We start from the raw sequence: 23,846 nt of genomic DNA on the forward strand, positions 1-23,846 counted from the left end.
AAGAAAGTACAAAAAGTATAGGATTCTCAATGAGAATTGTGCCTGAAGACTGTAACTTTAGAGAAATCTTTACTGCATTTTATCTTCAATAAATAAATAACAAAAAAAGAACCAAACAAAAACCCCAAAAACCAATTTTTTCTCAAATTATTAATGATACAGTATCTATGAAAAATCATCCTTTAGACACACAGAATAAAGATAAATTCTGATATGTAGACCAAATGACAACACTGAATCATGGAAGTCTGCCCATACATTAAAGAAAAACAAATATTGCTCAAACATCATAACTATTGAGGACACTTTATTATATTTAAATTAAAAATCATACTGCAAAAACTTTCCCATGGCATCTATTTTTCCTCTATTCATATTATAATTCTTTTTGTTTTGTTTCCTATGAATTGAGAACTAACAGCCATGTTGATTTGCATGTGAAGAACAAATTCAGACCTCATTACTGTATACTTGGATTTACTCTAGAAAACTATATGAAAGTTTTATCACTACAGTGATATAAAACTGGATTATAGTGAAGAGACCTTTTTCCTTTTTTTTTTCCACATTTTTAATTTATACAATTTCCTTAGACTAAAAGTATACCTGCATGAATCTAAAAGCTAGGATATTAAATAACTTTTCTTGTTCTTATAGAAAATCATATATTAAGCACTAAATACATTGAAATACTATTTAAAAGTGTGACATAAAGATAAATGCAGCTAAAGGAGTACTCAATATTGTTTAGGTTGTGTTAACTGTTGTTAAGGGTAAAGATGTATGTGTGTCTGTGCACTTGCACACCTTTTCCTCTTCCAAAAGTTCTAGGTGTTATGTTCACTTCGATTTCTTCACTATTTCTTTCATAAAATAAAAGCTGTTGTTCCATGCGTGTCATTAAATAGTAAGTGGAAAAAATTAGTACTACTAAATAAAACAAAAAATTCATGGAAGATTAATTCAAACCCAGTAGGATCCAAGAAATCACTTGAGTAATGACTTACTTTTACAAATAGGTGATTTTCCTGTCCATTTCATATCTGGCTTACATGTCCGATGCTCTGATCCACCAGCAAGAAAAAATCCTGGCTGACAGGTATACACCAAAGTATACCCTAAAGTAGGAAGATCTATTGCTTTCACATCTACATGGGCTGGTGTTTCTGGCTGCCTGCAAGCATGAGCTGCAAAGGGGTTTTCACAGTTAGAAAACATAGTGGTAAGCAGTTTCCATAGAATTAGACAATCCAATTTGAAATAAATGCATGGCAACTCTGGATAGTTTTTAGCAATGTCAAGTAGCTGTTACTTGTAAAAGTAACACTCACAGTGTATAGTTATATTATTGAGGGATGGAAATGATACTATTGTGTATTTTTAAAGAATAAACCAAAATCAAATCATGCTGGGAATCAAAAAACAGTTAAAATGAGGGGAAGAACATGCCATTGTACATGATGCAATGATTGGTCCTGTGAATTATTGTACTGTCAGAGCTTCAAGCATCATTTTCAGTCTGTGTTCTGAAAATTAGAGTGGTTACTGTGATAAATAAATGCAATTCAATTGAAATAAAGGTTCCACAAGAACGTATTGTCATAGGCATTAACTATAACAGGTTTGGTTACTCAGTATGCTTCTTTCTTTGTACCACATGGTGCTCACTTACAACAACCAAAAGTTAATTTAAAAGAGGATAAGAATCTAAGGTCATTTTAATAAATTACTTTCAGCTTAGGTCATTGTATTTTAATACAATAATTATTTGATGTCCTCCAAATCACACAGAGCTGTAAGTAATTTACATAACCACGCATAGCCCAGGAAAGATGGGTTTTGCTGAGTTCTAGTTTATGATTCACAAAATACTAGGCAACAAAATATTTCCATGTATATTTCAGGTCACTTTCCATTCTTTATTAATCCATTACACACACAAAAATATTTCTAGCTTAATTAAAGTAGCTAATGCAGTAGGTTAACTATAAAAGATTTTTTGAGTAAAACTGATAAAATTATTGTGAATTTCATTTAAAAAATCTGAAAAATCTTCCTTCAAATTAATATACTTTTGGTCTTTGAATAGGGAATAACAACAAATAAAACATTTAAAAATATGTTTTAGATAAAGCTACCCATCTTTGTAGCAAATAGTTTGTCATGAATTTCCACATGTATCACTTTGTAACTTTTAAAATTGCACCCTGTTCTAAGTTAGGATAGAAACCAGACTTACGAATGCATTCAGATTGTATGCCACTCCAGGTTAGGTTAGCAAGACAAGAACGAGTGGTAGATCCCTGAATATGATAACCTTTTCTGCATCTGAAATAGACTGTGCTCCCAACCTAAGGATTAAACCAGAATGTTAGGCAGAAGAAGGATGTATCGTGTGTAGTCAGATATCAAGAGAGTGGTAAGTTAATACAGTTTTTTTCAAAAATAAAATTGACTATTTTTACAGTTTCCAGAGTAACACTTTTTTTTTTTTTTTTACCATGATGAAATAGTTGAAGAACTGATTCTTTCATGATCTTATTTAAAAGCAATATGTGGAAAAATACTGACTGTTCACATGGAAAATCATTATATTCATACATTTCTGCTGATTAGTTTTTCAGTGTGAGAGAAGCAAACTAAATGCCTGGGATGACTCTCTTTCCTGTCTATCACTGCATATATTTTGATAGACCATAAAGTCACTTTCAAAGGTTTTTCATTGTGTGAATTTGACTAAGTATGAAGGTTTGTAGAATGAAAAGAAAAAAACTATAAAGAACTGTTTAATCTACAAATATATTCACTAGAGAAAACTCCAGGTGAAAGCTTCTTACACTGCATTTATTACTATTAAGTTTTATTTGAGATGTTCAACTAGCAGAGTGAATCATGAAAAATATTCCTATGGCTAAATACGATATGACCTTTCTCAAGAGAAAAGGTAAAAATAACTGAGAAAATGCTCTTTAGATTTCAACTGGGAATAGAAATGCATGAAAACTACTAACAAAATTGCAGGTGAGAAAGAATTTTCCTGAGATGAGAAAGAGATTGTGTGGAGAGTTCTAGTAAAATGAACATATTGATGGTACTGACAAAAGTAACCAGAATGTAACTCCAGGCCAAGTAATTTAATGATATGAGGCTAATCAGTAAAGCATTACTTTTGTTTTGGATAAAATAATCTTGTCAATAATAAGTAAATAAATAAATAAATTAGACAAAATTCACATTGTTGGAAATTATATTACTTTTATAAAGTAACATATCTTGCAGACAAGTTGGAAATGAGCAGTGATCAAAGTGTATTAGTAAGAGCTTGCAGTTATAGAAAGGCACATTGCTCTGCACTGCAAATGTCGTAGAAGGACTTCAATGAAAATTATAAATTAGCATCTTCACAAGTAGCTACCTGCTATCTATACCCTCAATTATATAAACCTGCTTATCGTGACAGATGTTGAGCAAACGCACGCCACTTCTCCCAGATGTAGCTTGGGAAAAGCGCTGGTGTTTTTAAAGGTCATATTAGTGATATGGCTTTGTAGATTTATGCCTTTCTAACTATTTTTTAAACATATTATTCTCTCTGTCCTGTCAAGGACATGCAGTATGTCTTTCACAGGTAGTAGAACAGTGTGTGGCTAGTCTTGAGTCTAAGTCGTCTTACTTGTGCTGATTCTGCTATCTGTCAGTAATAACAAGATGCAAATCTTTTTTCAGAGTTCCAAAAGATCGAGCAAAAAGTAAGAGAGGTTCAAGGTAGTTAAAGAGCTATACTGCTTTTTCATTCTACTGGTAAAATTTAAAATGAAAGAAGCACACTCTTTGTATAATATTTGGATGAAAAATATTGGGGCTATTTATAAGTCACATTGTAGGCAAGCACAAAAGGCAAAGAATGAATGGGGCAAGACAGGATGCTGGTGGACGGGAAAACCCTACAAAAATTGGCTGCCAATCATCACACTGTACTATAATGAGGAAAGATTGCTGAAAAGTGTTTTATAAAAGCTTAGCTATGTAATACAAACAGGAAGTCCATGAATAATGTATGAAGACCCCCAAAATCTAGTTCTGTAGCCACTAGAGAGAAGTCTCCATGTTGTGGTACAAGTTAGCCACTCTGAGAGTGAACACATACTGGAGAAAGACTTAATGCCCAACAGAGGAAGACCTACAATGGCCTCTAGAGGTGAATGGGAAGAGAAGATCAGTCTATATAGACATGAATAACAGACAGTAGAACAGTGAATTGGCCAGTACAATTATTAAAGACAATTGTGAGGCAGATAAAATGGGGAAAAAAAGAAAACAACCGCCTGTTAAAAGAAGGTGCAAAGATTGGAGTTGTTTCTAAAGAGAAGATGGGGACTGGTACAGGATCAAGATGAGACATCAGAAAGGCAGCTGCACCTATTACTGGAAGCAGAATGGCCTTGGGTAAGGCCACAGGATGTGGCTCAGGGTTTATTGCCTCAGTATCTGTGAGCCAGGCAGGAGCAGAAGGTGAAGCAAAGAGCTGACAGCCACAGTGGCAAAAGACAGGAAATTGCAGGAGAGAGAGGAACCAGAGGAATTCACAGAAAGGACGTTTTGGAAAACAGTTCTACTAATTTGGTCACAATGGGCACACAGCCCTAGGCTCAGAAATAAGCAGCAAACGCAAAAAGAACTTATTTTAAATTTCACTCACACATATTTATATCTGAAAGATCTATCCACATAAAGTTTATCAGTCTATATAATGACTGAGGGTTGGTCATTGTTGCATCTAAGGTTATTTCCTCAGTCACTTTTCTGCCTCTCACCCGTTGAACTAACCACCTGTGAGGAATTTGGAAATTATAGAAAGGATATTCATCACAGAGAACCTGGACACAACATAGAATAATTTTATCTTCTCTGACTGAATAAAATATTACATGGATTTCTAATTTAAAAAGCCACTTGCTGACTTTTTTGTCAAGGACTACATGCCCTTTGAATCACATAGGTCTTTGGTTGTTAGGTATTTATTGACTATTCATCAATGTATGAAGGGATTATTATCATAAAGCAAGGTAATTATATTATGTCATATCATATTAAGTAATCAATATATAAATTGCCTTCTGTACTGAAGTCTCCTAAAGGATTGAATGCATGATATATTTCAGGGTTAGAAGTTCTTTCTTTAAGCTGAATGTTTTAAAAGAAGCTTGGCATGAAGAATGAGTTTTTATTATAAAGAGGGTGAAAATTTCTCAAGGTTTGCATCAGACATTTAAGACTACATAAAATGTTTGTCATTAAATTTCTGATGTAATTATTAAATACATTTTCACTTTAGAAAGCTAATAAATAATAATTTAAAAATTACCTCATAACCTCTGGAACTGTTTTGTATTCCAAAATGTGGAGTACCAGGGTCTGTACATGTATTGTGAGCTGGATCTAATGCAAAATGTGAAACACATATTATTATGGTATGAAAAAAAGAATCTAAAACTGTTTGCAAAGGTTAAATCATTCCATCAACGTCTAGTGATGACAAGAATTCAATTCTTAGTTGAATGTGTGTTTTTCTATATATTACACTAGTATTTCCAACTAAATTACCAGGTATATCATAGTAATTTGTTTCAGCACACTGTCATTTTTTTTAATGTTTTTGCAGATATTTCTGGTAGTGCAGACTTTACAGTTAGGGGTGCATTAATTTTTAGCAATCATATCCTTTTAAATCTCTTTGAATCCATGCCTCTGTAGCAAAATATAGGTGTAAGATGATTGCCCAGTTTGCAAAAACTATAGAGAGAAATTTTTAATTCATACAAACTGTTATGTCTTCATTTAAAAATACAGGCTGCTTTCAATAATCATGATTGCAACATTTTTTTAAGACTGCCTAGCTCTTCCACACAGCAAATATCTCAGCCATGACAAAATATATAAACAGCCTACAATCTACATCTGAATATGTTTGTTTAGAAATATCAAAGAGATTTTTTTTATTATAAAACTAAACTAATTTTCTCCACCAAGTCACCCCAAGTGGGATCAAATTGCAATGTCAGTGGGAGTTAAAGGTGCCAATCTGATTGATACAACATACTAAAAGCCCACCAGTTGTACAGCAGTCAATGAGAAACTGAGAGTATTTGGGAATTAATCAAAATTTCAAAAGATCAGAGATGTACAAGTCATGTTCACAAAGTCGAAAACACTTTGATTTAGGATCGATTCTGAAAAATGCCTTTAACTCTCCAGTGACAAAATCTGGTCTTTAATCTGCCACAGTCTACTGCATATCCAAGAGATTCTAAAAATAGATGGAACAAATTTATGCACTTGCACTTATTGACGTTCTACATTTTCAGCAGACAAACAAACCTGTAAATATACAAATGGCTTCATATGTGATTGTTTTTATCCTAAAATATAACCTTATTAAACTAGTTATTTTTATATTACAAAGATTTTTTTTTTATACTTGGATAACTAATTGCTAGATTTATGATAGTGTAATATTTTTTCAAGAATATTCTCAGTAGAACATGCATTAGTGGTAGTTTCTTACCAATGCATGTTGGCTGAATTCCACTCCAAGTGCCATCTGCTTGACAGAATCTTCTTGAAGAGCCTATCAGAATAAAAGGAGGTCTGCACTGGAAGCTAACTTCAGATCTGTAGGTGAAACTTTTTCCATTGAGGCGTCCTTCTGCTGGAGTACCAGGATCACCACAAAACACAGCTGATACACAGAAATGAAAAGAAAAAAAATGTATTAAAATCATGCTTTAACCTGAAGTATTCTACATCATTTTTTGTGCAAGGCAGGCATATTGGATATGAGTGGAAATGCTCTGTTTATTTATCTGTGTAGGACTGTAGGTCTCCTAAATTCTTGACAGCAATTTAAAACAAATTGTCGCTGTTATAGCTATTGTAAGTGTAGAACTTAACCTGGAAAAATAGAGCTTTTAAATGAGACACTTAAATATTGATTAGATTTGGATGACAAAATAATCCTGAAGTAGACAATGCAATATTGCAATGCTTAAAAATAAAACAATTTTTCCACATTTGACACACTCAAATGAGTAGGTTGGAAATTTTTGCCTCTTTTAGATAAAAGGGAAAATGTTTATCAGGGTCCTAACAAGATTTCAAGCATTCAAAGAGTTGAGTTGACAGATTTAGAAAATGCTGAAAAATAAATACAAGCAAGATATGAGGGTATGTACTCGTCTTCAGAAATAAAAAAAATGCTTAGAAAAGTTATGAGCTATGAGCTTAAGGGTTAGCATCCTTGTTTTCACCTGTTAATGGAAATGGAAACAGGGAAGAAAATAAAAGGAAAAGTGTAAGGGAATATTCCAGTCATGATCACCACAAGTCAAATTCAGAAGAACCAATAGGATTACCAGTGATGGGTACAATTAGGTAACAAGAGATTGGGGTGACTTTGGGGGAAAGGAAGAAGACTGTGAACTTTAATGGGCACAGACACTCAAATTTCATATCAAGGTAAGCTCTTTGGTACAAGAACGTAGAATCCTGCAGTAATTAATATATTACCTGATGTAGCTGAGTCATTTTTAAATTGTGATTCTGTGACTGTAGCCCAAGAGAACCAATTGTAGCTTCGGTGAAGCCCAACACAAGTGTACCCTGAAAACTTACGCAAACATTGTGGGACGTCTCCCCGCCAAACTCCTCGCCCTTCGCAGGAGAGAATGGCTGTGTTGGACAGCTGATAGCCTTCTGCACAGCTGTAACTCACACTGGCACCCCAACGAAAATCAGAGCCTTCCACCTTCCCATACAGCACTGCTGGAGGGGGGCCACAAGTAATAGCTGCGTCAGAGAAAGAAAAGTTACAATCTCAAGAATTTATAGGGTTTAGGAATACATAATATAATATGCCCTCATAGGTTTGAATCTAAAAAGAGTTATTTCCAACTATTGTTCCAACAAAGGATGCATGTGTTGACTTAGCAGTCTGTAATAGACCGAAAACTAATTAAAAAACAAAAATAAAGGCTCTGGATTTAGGAAGTTCCTGAGTTCTAGGTTGCTAGAAGCCCAAAGAGTACATAGCTACCTAGTTTCATATTTTTTCCCTACATATTCATTAATGATTATCTTGGGCAACAGGTTACTAGCTAGGTAAAAGAATTCAGTAAACATTATTTCTTTCAATAAGTAAGTTTTTATGGTTCTAAATTTCTAAATATTTGCATTTTCTTCTAAACTAATTTCGCAGCACTATTTAATATGACTGTTCATTCACCTGCTCATTTTCTAAGGCTTTCTACACACAATGGTGATTAATTTTATTCATAATTAGGGGCTAAGAAATTATTCTGATGTTTCCCATCTTCTGATAAAGGTGCCCAAAATGATGAAATTTGGAATGTCCTCATTTACATTTCCATATAATTTCTTTTAACAAAGACCACAACCACAAAATCACTCAGGCAGTAATTCTGATGGCAGAAAAATGCAGTCAGTTGAATACATATGCCAAAATTTAATTAGTAGTCTAGACTTAGATATCACAGTGACGTGGTGCTAGGTGAGTCGGCAGCCTAGGCCTTCTATAAGCAAAAGATGCCCTAGGCTGTTAAATTTACTCCCTGGGCTGCTGAAGTTGTTTTAACAATCTTCACCAGGCTGCCTTATTTGTCTTTCAGCCTCATCAGCCTATGACCTTCCTGCTAGCACTTGTAATTAGCTATTTGTGAAGTACGTTTTTTGGCTGTTTATGATGACTACACTACTGCAACAAGGGAATCTTTCACAGAAACCTTGGTTTACAGAATCCTGTTACAGAATTTTTTCTATCTAATCCAAGAGAAATAGGCCAAAAAGGAAAATGGGTGCTACATTCATATTTTTTTAAGCTGAGCACTCTGACAATATTTTTCGCAGAGTAATTTTCTACTTTAGTCAATAATGTCACTGTTTTGACTACTATTCTATCACAGCATATGTGCAAAGCAGATATAAATTCTACAGAAATACTTATCCAAACGTTTTAGTTGCATTTGAACAGTAATTGTTCCAGAGAATATTTTGATTTTTCTTTTAATAAATAAAGACAGCAGTTAGTGAATATCACATATGTGTCAAAACAATACTTGTACACTGTTAAATTCAAAAGCTCACCTTTGCAAATTGGTTTACTCTGGTTCCAAGTGCTGTCTTTTACACAACGCATGGTAGATGAACTTGCAGGTTCCATCAGATAGCCTGGATTGCACTGATAGCTGACTGTCTTATTAAAGGTAAAATCATTTCCAAACTGAATGCCATTTGCTAATGCACCTGGATCCCCACAGTTAATCACTAGTGAAGAAAAGAAAAAAGGATTTTTTTTGAAATAAATATAAAACTATGCATACCTGATGTCCTTTCTTTTAGTTTACAATACAAGAAAAATTTTGTTTCTGTGAAGAAAAATTTTGTTTCTGTCAAGAAAATTATCTTTCTGAGGCATTTCAATACCATGGACCAAATATCATTTTCCTTTAACACAGTAGCCTCATCTGGCATGCACAGGAGCCTCTACAGGTCCTGCACACTGTTGGTGGTAGTTTTGACAGACGTTTTCTCCTTTCAAACTGAGATCTTTGTCACATCAAGCCTGAAGTTGATGGTGCAATGCAATTCCAGCAGAGTTATGAAATGCTTCTTTTTTTCCCTTTTTATAGATTTCTTTTCTTTTGTGTGTGCGAGTGCTTATAAAAACACTGATGTACTGTGAGTCTGGCTTTGTCAGTGAAGCCACTAGCCCTGCTTGCCTTGTAGCACTCCTCTGGTCCCCGCTCACCTTACCTGATGGATTAACCCAGTCTTGCTGCTCCCTGGTTCTTGGTCCTTAGCAGAATGGTGATTGATCAATTCTGACTCATTTGGCTTACAATAAAAACTGGCAAAGTAATGTATCCAATTACACAAAATTTGATTTTGAGCTACCAGAACTTCCTCTTCTAAGTGTAAGCCACAAGGAAAAGAAAAAGGAAAAAATGCTAAAGGAAACTCTAAAGGGACAGCTAAATACAGCATTATTCTAAAAAAATATTAATATAATCTAATTGACATTGTTTACATTGAGGTAAACAAATACAATAAAGTTACCTATGTAGCCATCTTAAGAAGATAGTTCTGGAAGCATCTAGCATGCATTATAAGGGCATGTACCTTTAGACATATAAAAATATTCAGGCATTAAAGACAGGAATGTGGAAAAATGTGTTATTTTATCTATCAAAATAATAATGTTTCAATAGGAAGGCTGGATGACTTACTATGTAAAAGCTTTAGGATAAGAAAATTTGTTTCTGACCTGTGCAGTCTGGAGCAGTGCCAGTCCATGTCCCATTAGCAGTACAATGCCTTGTAGTTAGCCCTGAAGTTTTGTAACCTTCCCAGCAGGCATAAATGACTGAACTGGAGAATAATATTCCATCAGTGTATATTATCATACCATTGGCTGGTGTACCAGGGTTCCCACAAGATACAGCTGCAAAGAAGAGATTAAAAAAAAATTTTGATGATAGGTGACTAACTGGGTTGAAAAAAAAGGTAAAAACCAACTTGGTTAATAGCTCATTTTTAAAAACACCTATAGCAAGTTTTACTGAGAAAATATGTAATAGGTATATTCTTGAATTAACATTCTATTTCTCTTTGTTAATATTGTTTTTGCATTTTTTTCCCTTTTTTTGAATTCCTGATTCAGATATTTTGCCCTTTTTGTTCTACTCCACCCAATACAGTCATTGGAGTAAATAAAGCTCATTCAGGGCTTACTGAAAGACCCATACCTCTGTCTTGCCTTTTGGCACATTTTTCTATTCTCTTCCTGTCTTCTGGTATCTCCTTTTTCAATTGTAAAAATGCATAAATAGCAAATTATGAGCTTCTTGTTGATTTATTTATTGAATCAAGAAAAGAACAGACATTCTGTGGTGACCTCCATATCTTTTGGGCATCTATATTAATTCTTTAAGGCAATAATTATGTCAGCTTCACATGTTCAAGATTTGACAGTGGCTTAACTTGATTACTTTGATCACATGTTGAGGTTTTTTTGGAAGTGGACCAACCGATGTTTTTTTTTTTCCCAGTTGACCAACCAATCATTAAAATAATTTGGGTTTTTGTTTTGAGTTTTCCTAACAACTTTTCTAGCAACTCCAATCTTTTGAGACCCCCACCTAGAGTACTTAATCCACCTCTGGGGTCCCCAGAAGAAGAAAGACTTGGACCTGCTGCAGGTGCACCTGCTGGATGGCTCCCAACATAATAGTTATAATCTAATAATTAAAATATAACACTGTTAGGTTTTGTGATTAAAACAAATACAATTTGCCAATTGAAAATTTGTCTACTATTTATGTTTGAAATAATGCCTTAATGCCTTTTTAAAATTAATTTTTAAGCACTTTTTAAGTTTAAAAGTTTCAAATAGTGAAGAGAAAAATTCAACAGGTTGTAACTTGAACTTGCGGGAATGAATAAATGTACTTCTCGTAATTTCATTGTTACTTAGAATAAATGGGAAACAATTGAAGGGTTATATAAAAATGGAAAAAACAAATAAGGCTTTTTTCTTATTTTTCTTTTTTTTTTTTTTTTCTGAAAAGACAAGGTTGAAACAAACACTATGATTAAAGCTGGAAAAAAGCAGCACCTAAAACACTGATAATTGCCACTGAATTCTGCTATCCTACTATAGTTAATGTCTTCATGTAAGGCAAGCAGAAAATATACTGTAAAACTTCAGTTTTCTGCTGAAAATAATGATTCAAATACTGATCCTGTGCCCACTGCCATTTTTATACAGTTATGATGCTATCTGCACTGACAGAAGATTAGTCTGTGCTGAAGAATACTGCAAAAGAATAATTGTTCTCAGAATAAAAAGTTAAGGTGAAAAAAAATTGTAGCAAATATTTTGTTCTATCTCCCATTTTATCACATAGTTTAGGAGACAACAGATACTACAGAATCCATTCATTCTGATGACTTAGATAAAACAATTTTTCAAACATTCTCAGAAAATGAGCAGTCATTATAAAACTGAATTTGAAGTCTTCTATTACTGCTTCCCAATTTTAACTTCACAAAAATGTAAAAATTCTTTATTATGTTTTTTATCTGGTTTTAAATTGTGATTTCAGAAATATTTTTGTTGCATTTCTTCTGAAAGAGGCAGCATAAAAATATCTCATTAGAAAATAGACTAACTTCTGTTGAAAAATATGCACTGATTTATTCATTTATACTTAATTTATATATTCATTTATGCAACTTTATTTTTTCATTTATTCAGTCCCTGAATGATAGATATTACATAGAAAGAGAAGATGAAAGTACTTTATTATTAAAAAACAGATGACAGATTTATTTATCACTCCATTTTCATATCTCTTCAATCAAAAGCATTTTTTTAACATTTAACTCAGGTGTCAATTATTTATTTTCAGGCTAATTATTTTGTAACTAAAATTACTTTCTCACAAACTTCTTATAAATATATATTCCAAAACTCTAGCAGTTTAGATGCAAGTTTTTAAGCAAAACATGAACCGCTTTTAAACATTTTTATGTCACCTTTCTGCAGAATGTTATGAAAGCATATCTCCACCTAATAAATTTTTTCAATTAAAGAATAAAAAGTCGTTTGGGGGTGTGTCAATAGTGTCACAACACTGATGTGTCAATACCCACCTTCACACACGGGCTGGGTACCCGACCAGGAGCCGTTAAGCAAGCACGTTCTCTCCGCAGAGCCTCGCAGCTGATAACCCATTTCACATGAGAAACGGAGCAGACTTTTTGTTTTGAATTCATCCCCTAGTCTAGACCCGTGGGCTGGCACTCCCGGATCATCACAAAACCCAGGATTATTTCCTGCAAAACACAACAGGCACAATTATTGGCAGGGACATTGTGTGCGAATGTAGTGGCAGTGAAACTACTCTCTTGTGAATACAGACACTGCATTGTTTCTATGCAAATATTGGTCACAAATTTAGAAGAGAAAGAACGTGTTGCAAGACACAGCTCTCAAAGATGCCCTCGTCAGTCTGATGAATCAGTCAAGTGCTTTATCACATAAAGAGGCTGTTACAGAAGATACTATTCAAGATGGTCAAGGAAGCATGTTCTCAGTATCAACAATTTATTATAAATTTGGGTATAAAATTGCCTATCTCCTAAATCCTTTTGTGTCTATATTGCAGTTAACAGCAATATTATCTTTTGTTCTCCACTTTTGAATTATATGTCTAAACTCAAATATCATTGAAAATATAGGTTTTGATTTTGGGCTTTGATTTTATTTTTGGGTTTGCTTTTTATTTTTCAAAATACATGTAAATACTTTAATAGTTTAAAGTCTGTGTACTCTTAAATGGGTTTTTTTTTTCATAGGCACCCCTATAATATATAAGGTAAAATCCTAAACAAAGAGAAAAATACCAAATTTTTGAGAAAACTCAAATAGTTTATTTAGAAATCAAAATTTTCTTATGTCAGAAAGCACAATTATGTGCCATAAGGGTTTAATAATAGCAAGTAAGTGTGGATACAATCATGATTTCATACAAAAGGAGGCCAAGACAATTCCTAAAATTCAAGATTAACTTATGGGCTTTGATTGTGTTCACTTTGTTTAGTACTAGGTTCTTCTAGAATAGATTGCACTTGACACACTGTCCTATAGCATTTGGACCCAGATTTCCTGGTATAAATACATGCTTGTAAACAGTGTGAGCGTCTTAGGTCAGCTGGTTCAGCTGGTATATTCTGTCTCTCTGTGTACAATAAAACTCACTCTCCAAAATACAGTGGCTGCCTCCAAACTGACTGTTGAGAATGATCTCCAGTACCCACAAACTTGTAATGTATTTGTGCGTGGTTTGATGGACTGCCAGGTGTGACAGGAAAAAGTTAATCTGTTAAATTAATCAGTCTAAATTAATTTAATGAATATAATGATCTCAGGGATCATCCATGACTTATTCCCTGGTACTGCTAAAGCAGAAATCCAGATGTGGCCTCTGGATGCTACCTGCTTCCACTTACTCTGAGACATTACTATTTCACAGACACTTCTGTCTGTTAAAATGTGTGAAATAACATGAGGACTCTGATTCAGGCTCCCACTGTGGAATGTTTATGGCATGAAACAGATACATCACATATAATTTGGCTTGTGAATGCAAAGGGATTTTTCAGGACAGAATGATCTATGATTCTGAAAATTTAATGACATCTCAGTTGCTTAGGGATTTTGCTGAGAATTCCAGATGAATGACTAGACACTTTTTTGTTTTTCTTGAACATGACTAGTTTTTACTTGGAGAAAATTTGAACTGAGACCATGAAATGTTTTAATCAAAGGATATAGACAAAGGCAGTTACAGTAATATGAAGGCCTACACTCCTTTTTATTTAGCAATGTAGAAGACTCACTATCCATTATTGAATTATCCATTATCCATTTTTAAACAAAAATGTCAACTATTGCTTAATTCATAAGCTACAAAAGTCCATCATTGTAACAGGTCCCAGGTGAAAAGAAACCCTGAGATCATATTTCTACCATCATAGAACCATCAGGCATTCAAACATATATTAATACATAACAAAGAAATGAATCCCATTCTGAAAGAGACTACAGGTTTTAAACATTATATTTGGACTGTTTTTCATATCACTGAAGTACAAAACCAATTAGAGTTCTCAGTCAGCCTGGGCACAATCATTCTTTCACTGACATTGTGACAACAAATTATTCATATCGGATTTTGATGGATTAATCTCCTGAATATCTAACTTGGAAAGTGTAGTTCGTTTTACAATTCTAAATACCATAGAGAAATGAGATGACTTTTTAGGGTTTTCTTTGGTGTTTTTTTTTTCGGGGGGGGGGGGAGGGGGGTTCATTGATTTTTTTACATTGAGCCAACTGAGGGAGATTTTCATTTTCTTAGGGAATTACCTTGCTCTTGAGATGGTGACCCATTGAGATGGTGTTCAAAGTTAGAAAATTGAATTCTGTATCAGTAACAATATTTTAGTTACAATAGACATATCTTCCCCACCATAAAACATAGTACAGGGCTCTTAAATGTTTTCAAAATCTATGAGTCTATAACATACTGTCATATTCATGACTGAAAATATCTGAAGAGTCTCAGTTATTAGCAATTAAAATTTCTCTCCACCAACAGGATATTTTTGTGGTGAGAAATGTCAGATAACAGCCCTAGATTGTTATCTGGCTATTCAAGTCTTAGTGTAATTTCAGTTCTGGAATATTATGCTGGATGAAAATGTGAAAGTGACATAAATGTGAGCTTAAGATAAGCAAGAAAAGATTTCTTGTTGTGCAGTGATGCCTTTCAGGTCTAGGCATAGAGACCACGATGGCAGTGAGATCTAGCAGTTTGAGAAGAATCTAAACTATTTCCTTGAGCAGCAGAAAACTGAAAAGAAACAGTAGTGATTCAAATTAATTTCCTTTTCTCAGTATTTCAAATTCTGCTCAGCATCCTTGCAGAATCATCCTTGCAGCTCATAAATGGACCATTTTCAATGAACTTATTCAGAGCTTTCTCAAAGTACTGAAAATCATTCAAAGTACCTTACACCTATTTAAATTAGGTCAAATTTTAATTGAACCACATTGAATCACATCAGCCCAACAGTAGGCATGTCCAGTAGCTCAAGGGAAGTTATAAGATTGTATAATGGGTAATTATGAACAATTTTCTCACTAGAAAATTTTCTTCTAAAACCATTCAGGTATTTGATTTTTATATACCAAAGTGTGTATACATGTTTCCCTTACAAAAGCTATTAATATGCTGCGGGTGCCCTTAGTAGCCAATCCTGGCCTGAACACTTCAAAAAACCTGTGCCATGTTTTATGGCTTCTTTTAGACCTGCATAATCTAGGGGAGAATGAACTGTTCCTGTACTTCCTCAAAGCACCAAGAACACATCAGACATTTATGACAATAATAAAGACATTGTGACAATATTAAAGTATATTTCTGCAAGAGAAAAGAGGAGCAAAATGTTCAAGTTTTAAAGGTTCAAGGTAAAAGTTTACCTTAATACCTCTGGTGTGGATTTTCTTAATCAAAATTTTCTTATGTAACAACCTTTGTTTACACATAACAATGTTCATAAAAATACAACGTAACACATGTATTCTTTTTAAGCAAAACTTGACCAGGTTTGAAACACTGTTTTGCTGTGTCTTCTTCACACTGCAGTATACAACTAGAGCATCTTGCTGAGGACTGAAGTTGTGAAGTAATGACAAAGAGAATAAGATGATTATGAGAATATTTAAGTAAAAGTTGTGACACAGCAAAGTGGCTATTGGTGCGATGAAAATAAAGCCGGAAAATAAACAAAACAAATATTTGGCTAAAAAAATGTGTGAGAACAGCCTTACTCATATGAGAAGGTGACATTCAGATAATGGTTGGTACAAGTACCTGAACAGTGAGGGAGAGTCCCACTCCAGTGGCTATCTTCTTGGCACTCCCTCGTAGAATTTCCTATGAGCCTTCGACCCGCTGTGCAAGAATAGTGAACTATGGAGCCATATGTAAATTTGTCTCCTGAAAGAATTGCATTTGCAGGTACCCCAGGATGTCCACAAGAAATGGCTAACAGAGGAAAGAACACAAGTTTATGAGAGGTTTTCATAGCATGGGAAAAAAACTCTTAGAACTTTTAAATACAAGGCTGGTTCCACAAAATATACATCTGTCTGGATTTCAGCTCTTACATAGCTTTTGTTTTCTTCTTGCTATAGATTATTTATTGATCATTCGTAAGATTAAACACAAAACTATGTATAAAACTAGCCTATCCACTTTAGCTTTTTTCTAAAAATATATAGATTTCTTTCCTCATTCATTTCTGTTCATGATCCTTCTCCCTACAAATAGCACAGCTTATTTTGGTTAGCAATAGGAAGGAAGACACCAAATAAGGCTATTGCTGTAATGCACTTATATATTGCAGATATGATGACATAACTAGCTTTACCATATCTACAGCTAGGTACAGTTTAAGCAGCATAGTGAAATAAAATATTTATTCTGTAATATTATTTTAGAAATATGATGAACTAGAGTGAGCAAGAGGAAAATGGATTACTGATAATTTTTTATAATTTCAAATCATATTTATTTTTCTAAGATACAAGAAGTAAAGAACATGCTGACGCCAGTAAATATTCTGGCCAAACTAAAAAAATTTATGCAGCTACTTTGTATTTAAAAATTTGTATTTTCCCTGATTATTTTACTACTGAAATGTGAATAAACCTACTCTTTCAGGTTATAGCTCTTATTGACAGACACTGAAAGCATAGATTATTGTGAAAAAAACACCCGAAAAAAAACTACTTGGGTCATGTGAATATTACATACATAGCAGTATATGAAAAGCATAATAAAGGAAAAAATTCACCAACCTAGTGGCATTCATTACTCTGCTATATAAGTGTAAATCATGAAATAAATTATTGTATAAAAAATTGCAATTTTGTAAAGCAAAAACTTTAAAAGCATCTCATGTGTTTCAAATTAAAATATACTTCTATTTCATTTATTACTTCTTTTCATTGCATTGCAAATCAGAAATCATGACAGCAAATTAACTGTGATCAGAGAAGGGAAATATCTCAATGGAAATTAAACTCAAGCAAATAGTTATTTTGTTTGATATGAAGCTTACTGATCATAGGAAACACCAGATTTTCTCCCTCTCTGAGGAGAAAGTGATGGAGGAAATATAAAGTGATGTTATGAAAAGACCCTCTTGAGCCAAATTTTTCTATGCAATATTTCACAGATTTGTTCTCATATATACACTACAATGAGTCTGAAAAAAATATAAATATCTGATATAGGCATTAATAGTCTTAGACTATCATTCAAGATTATAACAAATAAATAATAATTTTAGATTTCCCTAGCTCTTTCCGGACACCTTAACAATTTACCAATAGGGAAAATTATTGTTGACTTTTGGCATTTGAAATAATAGTTTCACAGTTCCCTGGAAACACATTTTTAATAATGGTAAGTTGCATGATATTCTGTCTTAATCTTTCCTTTCTGAGATGTAAAATTTGCAAATTATTGATCTCAAAGTCCACATTGTTCCTTAATAGATGGCCACACTTTTTTCTATCACGATTTAAAATCATGTACAACTCTTTAATGCTAATCCAATCAAATGGACACTTACACAAACACTTTGGCAATGATCTGTCCCATAACCCATTGGCTTTACAGGTCAGTGCAGATGAGCCCAAGAGATAAAAGCCCTTCTTGCAATGATACGCCACGCTCGTTCCGTATTTGAAACTTTCAGGATAATTCTGCTGTCCGTGACGAATTGCATTCTCCACAAAGCCAGGATCAGAGCAGTTCACCACTGTAAGACAAACAGTTTTCATGGCTGAGGCGTAACAGCAATAAGTACAGCAATGATTTTCATTGCTTCAATAGAAGCTCGCGACTGTGGTTCATCTACGGTTCCTTTGCGGGTATTATTTGATTTAAATATCAGAAATATTGACCCCTAAGTAAGACACTAGATCTTTTTGCTTTGAAGGTAATACTACAATTTATTCCAGTTCTTTTAATAATCTTGGACAAGATACATACTATCAAGTATACAAGTGGTTCAAAGACGAAAGAGAAATTGGAGGGATTTTTTAATCATTCCCTTGGCAGGCTTAGTTTGGAATTCTACATAATTTTTATGTGAAGCAACAGTTAAAATAACACTTTGACATTTAATTTTTTTAAAAATTTTACTCTAATGAGAAAATTTGCTTCAAATATTAAGGAAATTTTCTGCTATTAATGTGTAGGACAGGTAAAGGACAACAGTGAAAATCAAATACTTGATAGGGGAGCAGGAGTGAGGGTAAGCACCAAAAAGCATGAAGTAATTTTTTCAGATAGCCATTAAAAACATAAAAAATTATGGGTATTTTCATTGCTGTTTTGTTTTTATATAAAGAGTAGCTACTGTCCCCACCCCTTCATTTTATACTTTGCAGTGATTACAGAGTCATAGATTCATTCAAAAGCTTGGGTTAGAAGGGACTTTTTAAAACACTCAGTTTTGTTGTCTGTTGATCTGAAAACTATATGAAAAGTTACAAACACCTACTCCACCCCTCCCATCTTCATTCTTCAGATAAGAGTATAAATAAACTAAAAATCCCACTTACAATATAATTCTTATAATAAATTGAAGCTCATCAAAGAACCACAGGAATCTACTTTTCAAGTATGTCATTTAGTTCAAATCAATTCTCATGAAAAATAAATCAATGGACAAAATATGGATAAGATTATAATTTTAGAAGTAAGATATACATAGTCTTCAATGGACTGCTTTTTGCTCCTTTTATTCAAAAGCTTAAATTTTACCATACATAAGATTTAAATGTGATAAATAGGCAATACCCTAGAACAAGACATCCTGTGCAAATACTCATTCATTGAAGGGACATTTCATTCAATCAGCTAAAAAGCATCAGGATTTTAGAAAAATTCTAACATTCTTAAATTTAATCTGGAGCAAAATCCAGTTTTAATTTATTTATCTTTATCATTTAAAGCGATGTTCTTAAAAGTGTTAAATGTTCATAATTTTAACCTCACAATTCTAAACAAACATATACCTTGGTCTAAAGAATGAATGAATCTATGAACCTAAAGTTTTTCTTCATAAAAATTATTTTAGAAGTAATATTTGGGGAAAAGAACTCTTCTTGGCATAAAGAAACCTATTTTTCATGTACCAATTGTTATTAAAAACACTGAAAATACAATTACATGGAAAAGTCAATTTTTTTAAAAAAATTAGGTATTACAATGATTAACACAAAGCATTAGAAAGGTATTACGTGGAAGAATTATGTTCAATGAAAGAGATCATTTTGTTGTTTTGCATTTTTTTGTGTCCCTGAGCAGTAATAAAACTTTAGTCTCCTAACTGAAACTATTCCTATTTGATTTATGGTGAATCCTATGAAATAATTCAACAGAGAAGTTACATTCAGCTTACATTACAATAGTTTAGTTTATATTTCATATAAAAAACTCTTATTTAAACATCGTGTTATAATCCTAACATTTTATACAGAAATCAGATAAATGCAGGTTAAATAAGTATATGTTTACATAAGATTTCATTGACAGAAAAAAAAAAACCTTTTTAGCTCTTGGTTATTTTTTTCTGTTCCATAAGACAGGGAAAAATATCAAGTCCTAATATCTCACAGCTCTTCGAAAACTGCAAAAAATTTGGATGTGGAAGTCTTGCTTTGAAGAGCTCCAAAAATCCTTTCTTCTGAAGATCTCTATTTAAGAGTATTATGAAGAGAAAATGCTTTTTTCTGTTACATGACACATTCTTTGTTACTGCTTTTTTTCCACAGTAACTCATCGTTGTCAGCTAAGTCTAATTCTTGCACTGGCAATATAACTATCATTGTAGAATAGGGACACATGAAAGTCTGTAAAATGCAGAGTCCACTGACAGGTTACCTTACCAAAACATTAAGCTAGATCTGAAGGAGCTCATATGTACTCACAGTACAATCCTTTCTTACAGAAACCAGCACAATTCCCAGAAACAGCACAATCTGCATCCTGATTAACCCTGTTTCCTCGGCAATTAGACACAGTGCAGTGCTGGGTGGATGCTGCTGTGAAGTTTCTGCTTTTGGAACTAGCCTGCATCCTCTGCATAGTTATAAGTTGCCTTGTACAAACACATCCTTACACTTAATTTTTCCACGTACATGTATACGTGTTCTTAAACGTTTGAATACACATCTGTATCAATGTGAATTAAAGAAAGCCAGCACTTGTTTTCTGGCATGAGGCCAGTAGATGGTGGCTCAGTCTATGCCACTGTGCGCTGCTACTCTCCAGAACAGAGTGAATTTCTCTGAACAGCTCATGAAGAATGATCCTCCTGTCCATACTACCCCCTGAGCCCTGTGCCAAACAATTCCTGTGAATGTACCACCTGGTTCAAATGAAAAACCATCTAAATAAGTAGAAGCAAGTCAGCTCCCACATCAGGCAGTGTTTAATTCAAAAATACATATTGATTTAATTTCAGACACAGAAGTGAATATTTAAAAATATTTTTATTAAGCTAAAACTATTTTTATGGTAATTTGATTCCCACCTCACAGTTACACAATGCCACTATTGTGATCCACCACATCAAAAAATGAAGTCCAGAGTTGTATGGAATATTTGTACTGGTAGAGAACTGAATTCAGGTCTTCTTGAGACCTATACCCATGTTATAATCAGTGCACCATTTTCCAACAAAAGCTTGTATCAAAAAGTAACTATGGCAAAATAACACCTGTCCATTCCACTGACACCTACCTGTTCTAGCAACTACACCTTCAAGACCAGCTCTCCCCTTACATGACACAGATAAAAAAAGATGGAATTGTGCTTTATGGCTGTAACAATATATGTAAAATCCTGTGGAAAAATAATAATCACATTTCTCTGCCAATAGTCCAAAGGTGAATTAATATCAGTTTATCAATATAGCAATCATATTTAAAATCTTAGAAAAATTTATCCTCATACAAATATAACTCCTTGCTATACTCACAGAGATCTACAGTACAGATGCATGTTTAGTAGTCTGCATTTAATATCATCCAAATTTGTTTTATCTAAGGAATATAGCACTATAAACTGGGAATTTACAGCTTAAACAGGACATCCACTTTTACAGTAAAATGTCATTAATGAATACACAAAATTAGTGCAAATTTGCATGAGTAAACTTACTACTGAATTCTTCCCAAGCTGTAGGACATGATTCATGTTGTTTATCAGATTAAGTTTCTTATGATGTAAGAAGAATCCTTTTTCGTGATATCCATATTTTTAGTTTACTTTCTGGTGTGATTTTTGGGTGGTTTTGTTTGGTGGTTTTATTTAGGGGTTTTTCATTTGTTTAAGGTTTTTGTTTGTTTATTTGGTTTCATTTTTGGTTTTATTGCTGTTATTGTTGTTTTGTCTGAGAATGAAGTTGCACATGCTCTGGTATTCTCTTTGATTGAATGGGAAGGACAGTAGAGATCTACAGGCACAAACCTTTAAAAGAAAGTGCCTTCCAGAACAAAAGTGTAGACAACTCATCATAGTATCATAAACTATCAGCCACATAGAAATCTCATTTGTGAGTTGTGGGAACTCCAGAATATCAGAAAGTGCTATTTTTTTAAACTAGAATATTGACTGCTTATTTTATTTCTGGATCAAAAGGATAAACAGGGAAATGCGGTACAGATAAAAATATGTAAAAGAAAAAGCGGAAAAATAAACAGTGAAATGCCTTTTTAGAATTTGTTCAAAAGAAAATACAAAAAGTGCTTTTGTTTCACTGCAATTTAGAGAAAATCATTGCTATTGAACTCAAATATGCACTAGATTAGTTGAAAGAGAACATTGAAAGTATATAGTTCAAATTATTTCAATCTCAGAATAGTCTATTGAAAGAAGAAAAATCTGCTGCTTGTTAAAAATTCTTATTTATTAAAGGTTTTGTAGATTCATGAATACAACTGTTTTCGAATATTCTATGGATCCTTTAATTCTCTACCTAGGTTTAATTTTTAACCAACATTCATATGAGCTGTCCCTTTTTTTAGTGAAGTTGAGATTATTAACAGAAAACAAAATCAAATATAAATGTTTAAAACAAAATATTTGGTTTAACAGGCAGTTGTGCCAAGCTTGCTTATTATGGGAAGTCAGTATTAGAAATTAAAAGGAACTTTGCTTCATGAAGATATGCTGCCCCAAAGCCACCCAAAAGCAATTTTAACTGAACTATTTTTGCAAGTCGATAGGGAGAACAGAAAAAGTTAATTCTCTATGCAGACCAGAAATATGTAATGTTCAAGGAATATATTGCAGTCCCAAAGAATCAATTTTTCTGTGTGATTCAGAGTTTTCACTTCAATACCAGCAGTATCTGTTTAGACAGCTCAGTGATGAATGAAATACAAAACAGTCACCAAATGCATAATTTAAGCATGTGCTCTGTGAAAAAAATCCTTGCATCATACATGAATTTTTACCAAATGATTATGCAAGAGAATACGATCCCTCAAGTTAAAAAGTAACCACAATTATGCCTGCAGTGCCACTTAAGATCAGCTATCAGTTTTTAAATATACACACAAATGTGCTGCTAAGAACGGCTGCAGAGAGGAGTACTTTAGAAAAGAATTTGAGTTGGCTGGCGTACAGAACCAAGGCAGTATTTCCCCAACTGCCTTTCACCCTGGGGACTCAATTATAAATCACAGAGAGAGTAGATGGAGATTGCTCCCTCTCAATGACACCTGTCAAGAGTTGCATGGGCAATGAATTCTGTCACTCTTGGTTAAGTCTTCTGAGAAAAGCTGGAGAATACTCCAAGTCTGCCCTGATAACTTTGGAACCTCACACTGAGTAGATTCAAACCCTTGAGGACAAAGTTAAAAGACCATGTCAGAGTCCTCCAGGGCAGCTTTCTGTTAAGAAGTTGAATGATCATCAAAAAGTTCATCATTCACAGTATTTCGTTTCTTGTTCTCCTTTTTTTTTATTTGACAGAAACTATCTTAAGCTTTTTTAATAAACTTTCATATATTATCAACAGATTTTAAATAAAAATTTATGCAAAAAGTATTGCATTAATGTTGGTATCTAGAAAATGTTTAGGGATTAACACTAGAGTGAATGAAGACTGGAGAA

General features: G+C 33.5%; 1 protein-coding gene across 2 annotated transcripts in view; it reads right to left on the minus strand.

The window, feature by feature from the left end:
- CSMD1 (CUB and Sushi multiple domains 1) overlaps positions 1-23,846 on the minus strand; it is a 1,052,613-nt gene that overhangs the window by 18,685 nt on the left and 1,010,082 nt on the right. For both annotated transcript variants that reach the window (XM_058020501.1, XM_058020500.1), the window contains exons 55-64: positions 18,286-18,474; positions 16,518-16,691; positions 12,730-12,912; positions 10,340-10,516; positions 9,160-9,339; positions 7,672-7,845; positions 6,566-6,739; positions 5,366-5,439; positions 2,240-2,351; positions 1,008-1,187 (exon numbers count right to left, since the gene is read on the minus strand). In XM_058020501.1, coding sequence (XP_057876484.1) covers positions 1,008-1,187; positions 2,240-2,351; positions 5,366-5,439; positions 6,566-6,739; positions 7,672-7,845; positions 9,160-9,339; positions 10,340-10,516; positions 12,730-12,912; positions 16,518-16,691; positions 18,286-18,474 — 1,617 coding nt within the window. The remainder of the gene's footprint in view (positions 1-1,007; positions 1,188-2,239; positions 2,352-5,365; positions 5,440-6,565; positions 6,740-7,671; positions 7,846-9,159; positions 9,340-10,339; positions 10,517-12,729; positions 12,913-16,517; positions 16,692-18,285; positions 18,475-23,846) is intronic.

The sequence above is a fragment of the Melospiza georgiana genome, chromosome 3 (assembly GCF_028018845.1).
Source record: "Melospiza georgiana isolate bMelGeo1 chromosome 3, bMelGeo1.pri, whole genome shotgun sequence".
NCBI classification, from domain to species: Eukaryota; Metazoa; Chordata; class Aves; order Passeriformes; family Passerellidae; genus Melospiza; species Melospiza georgiana.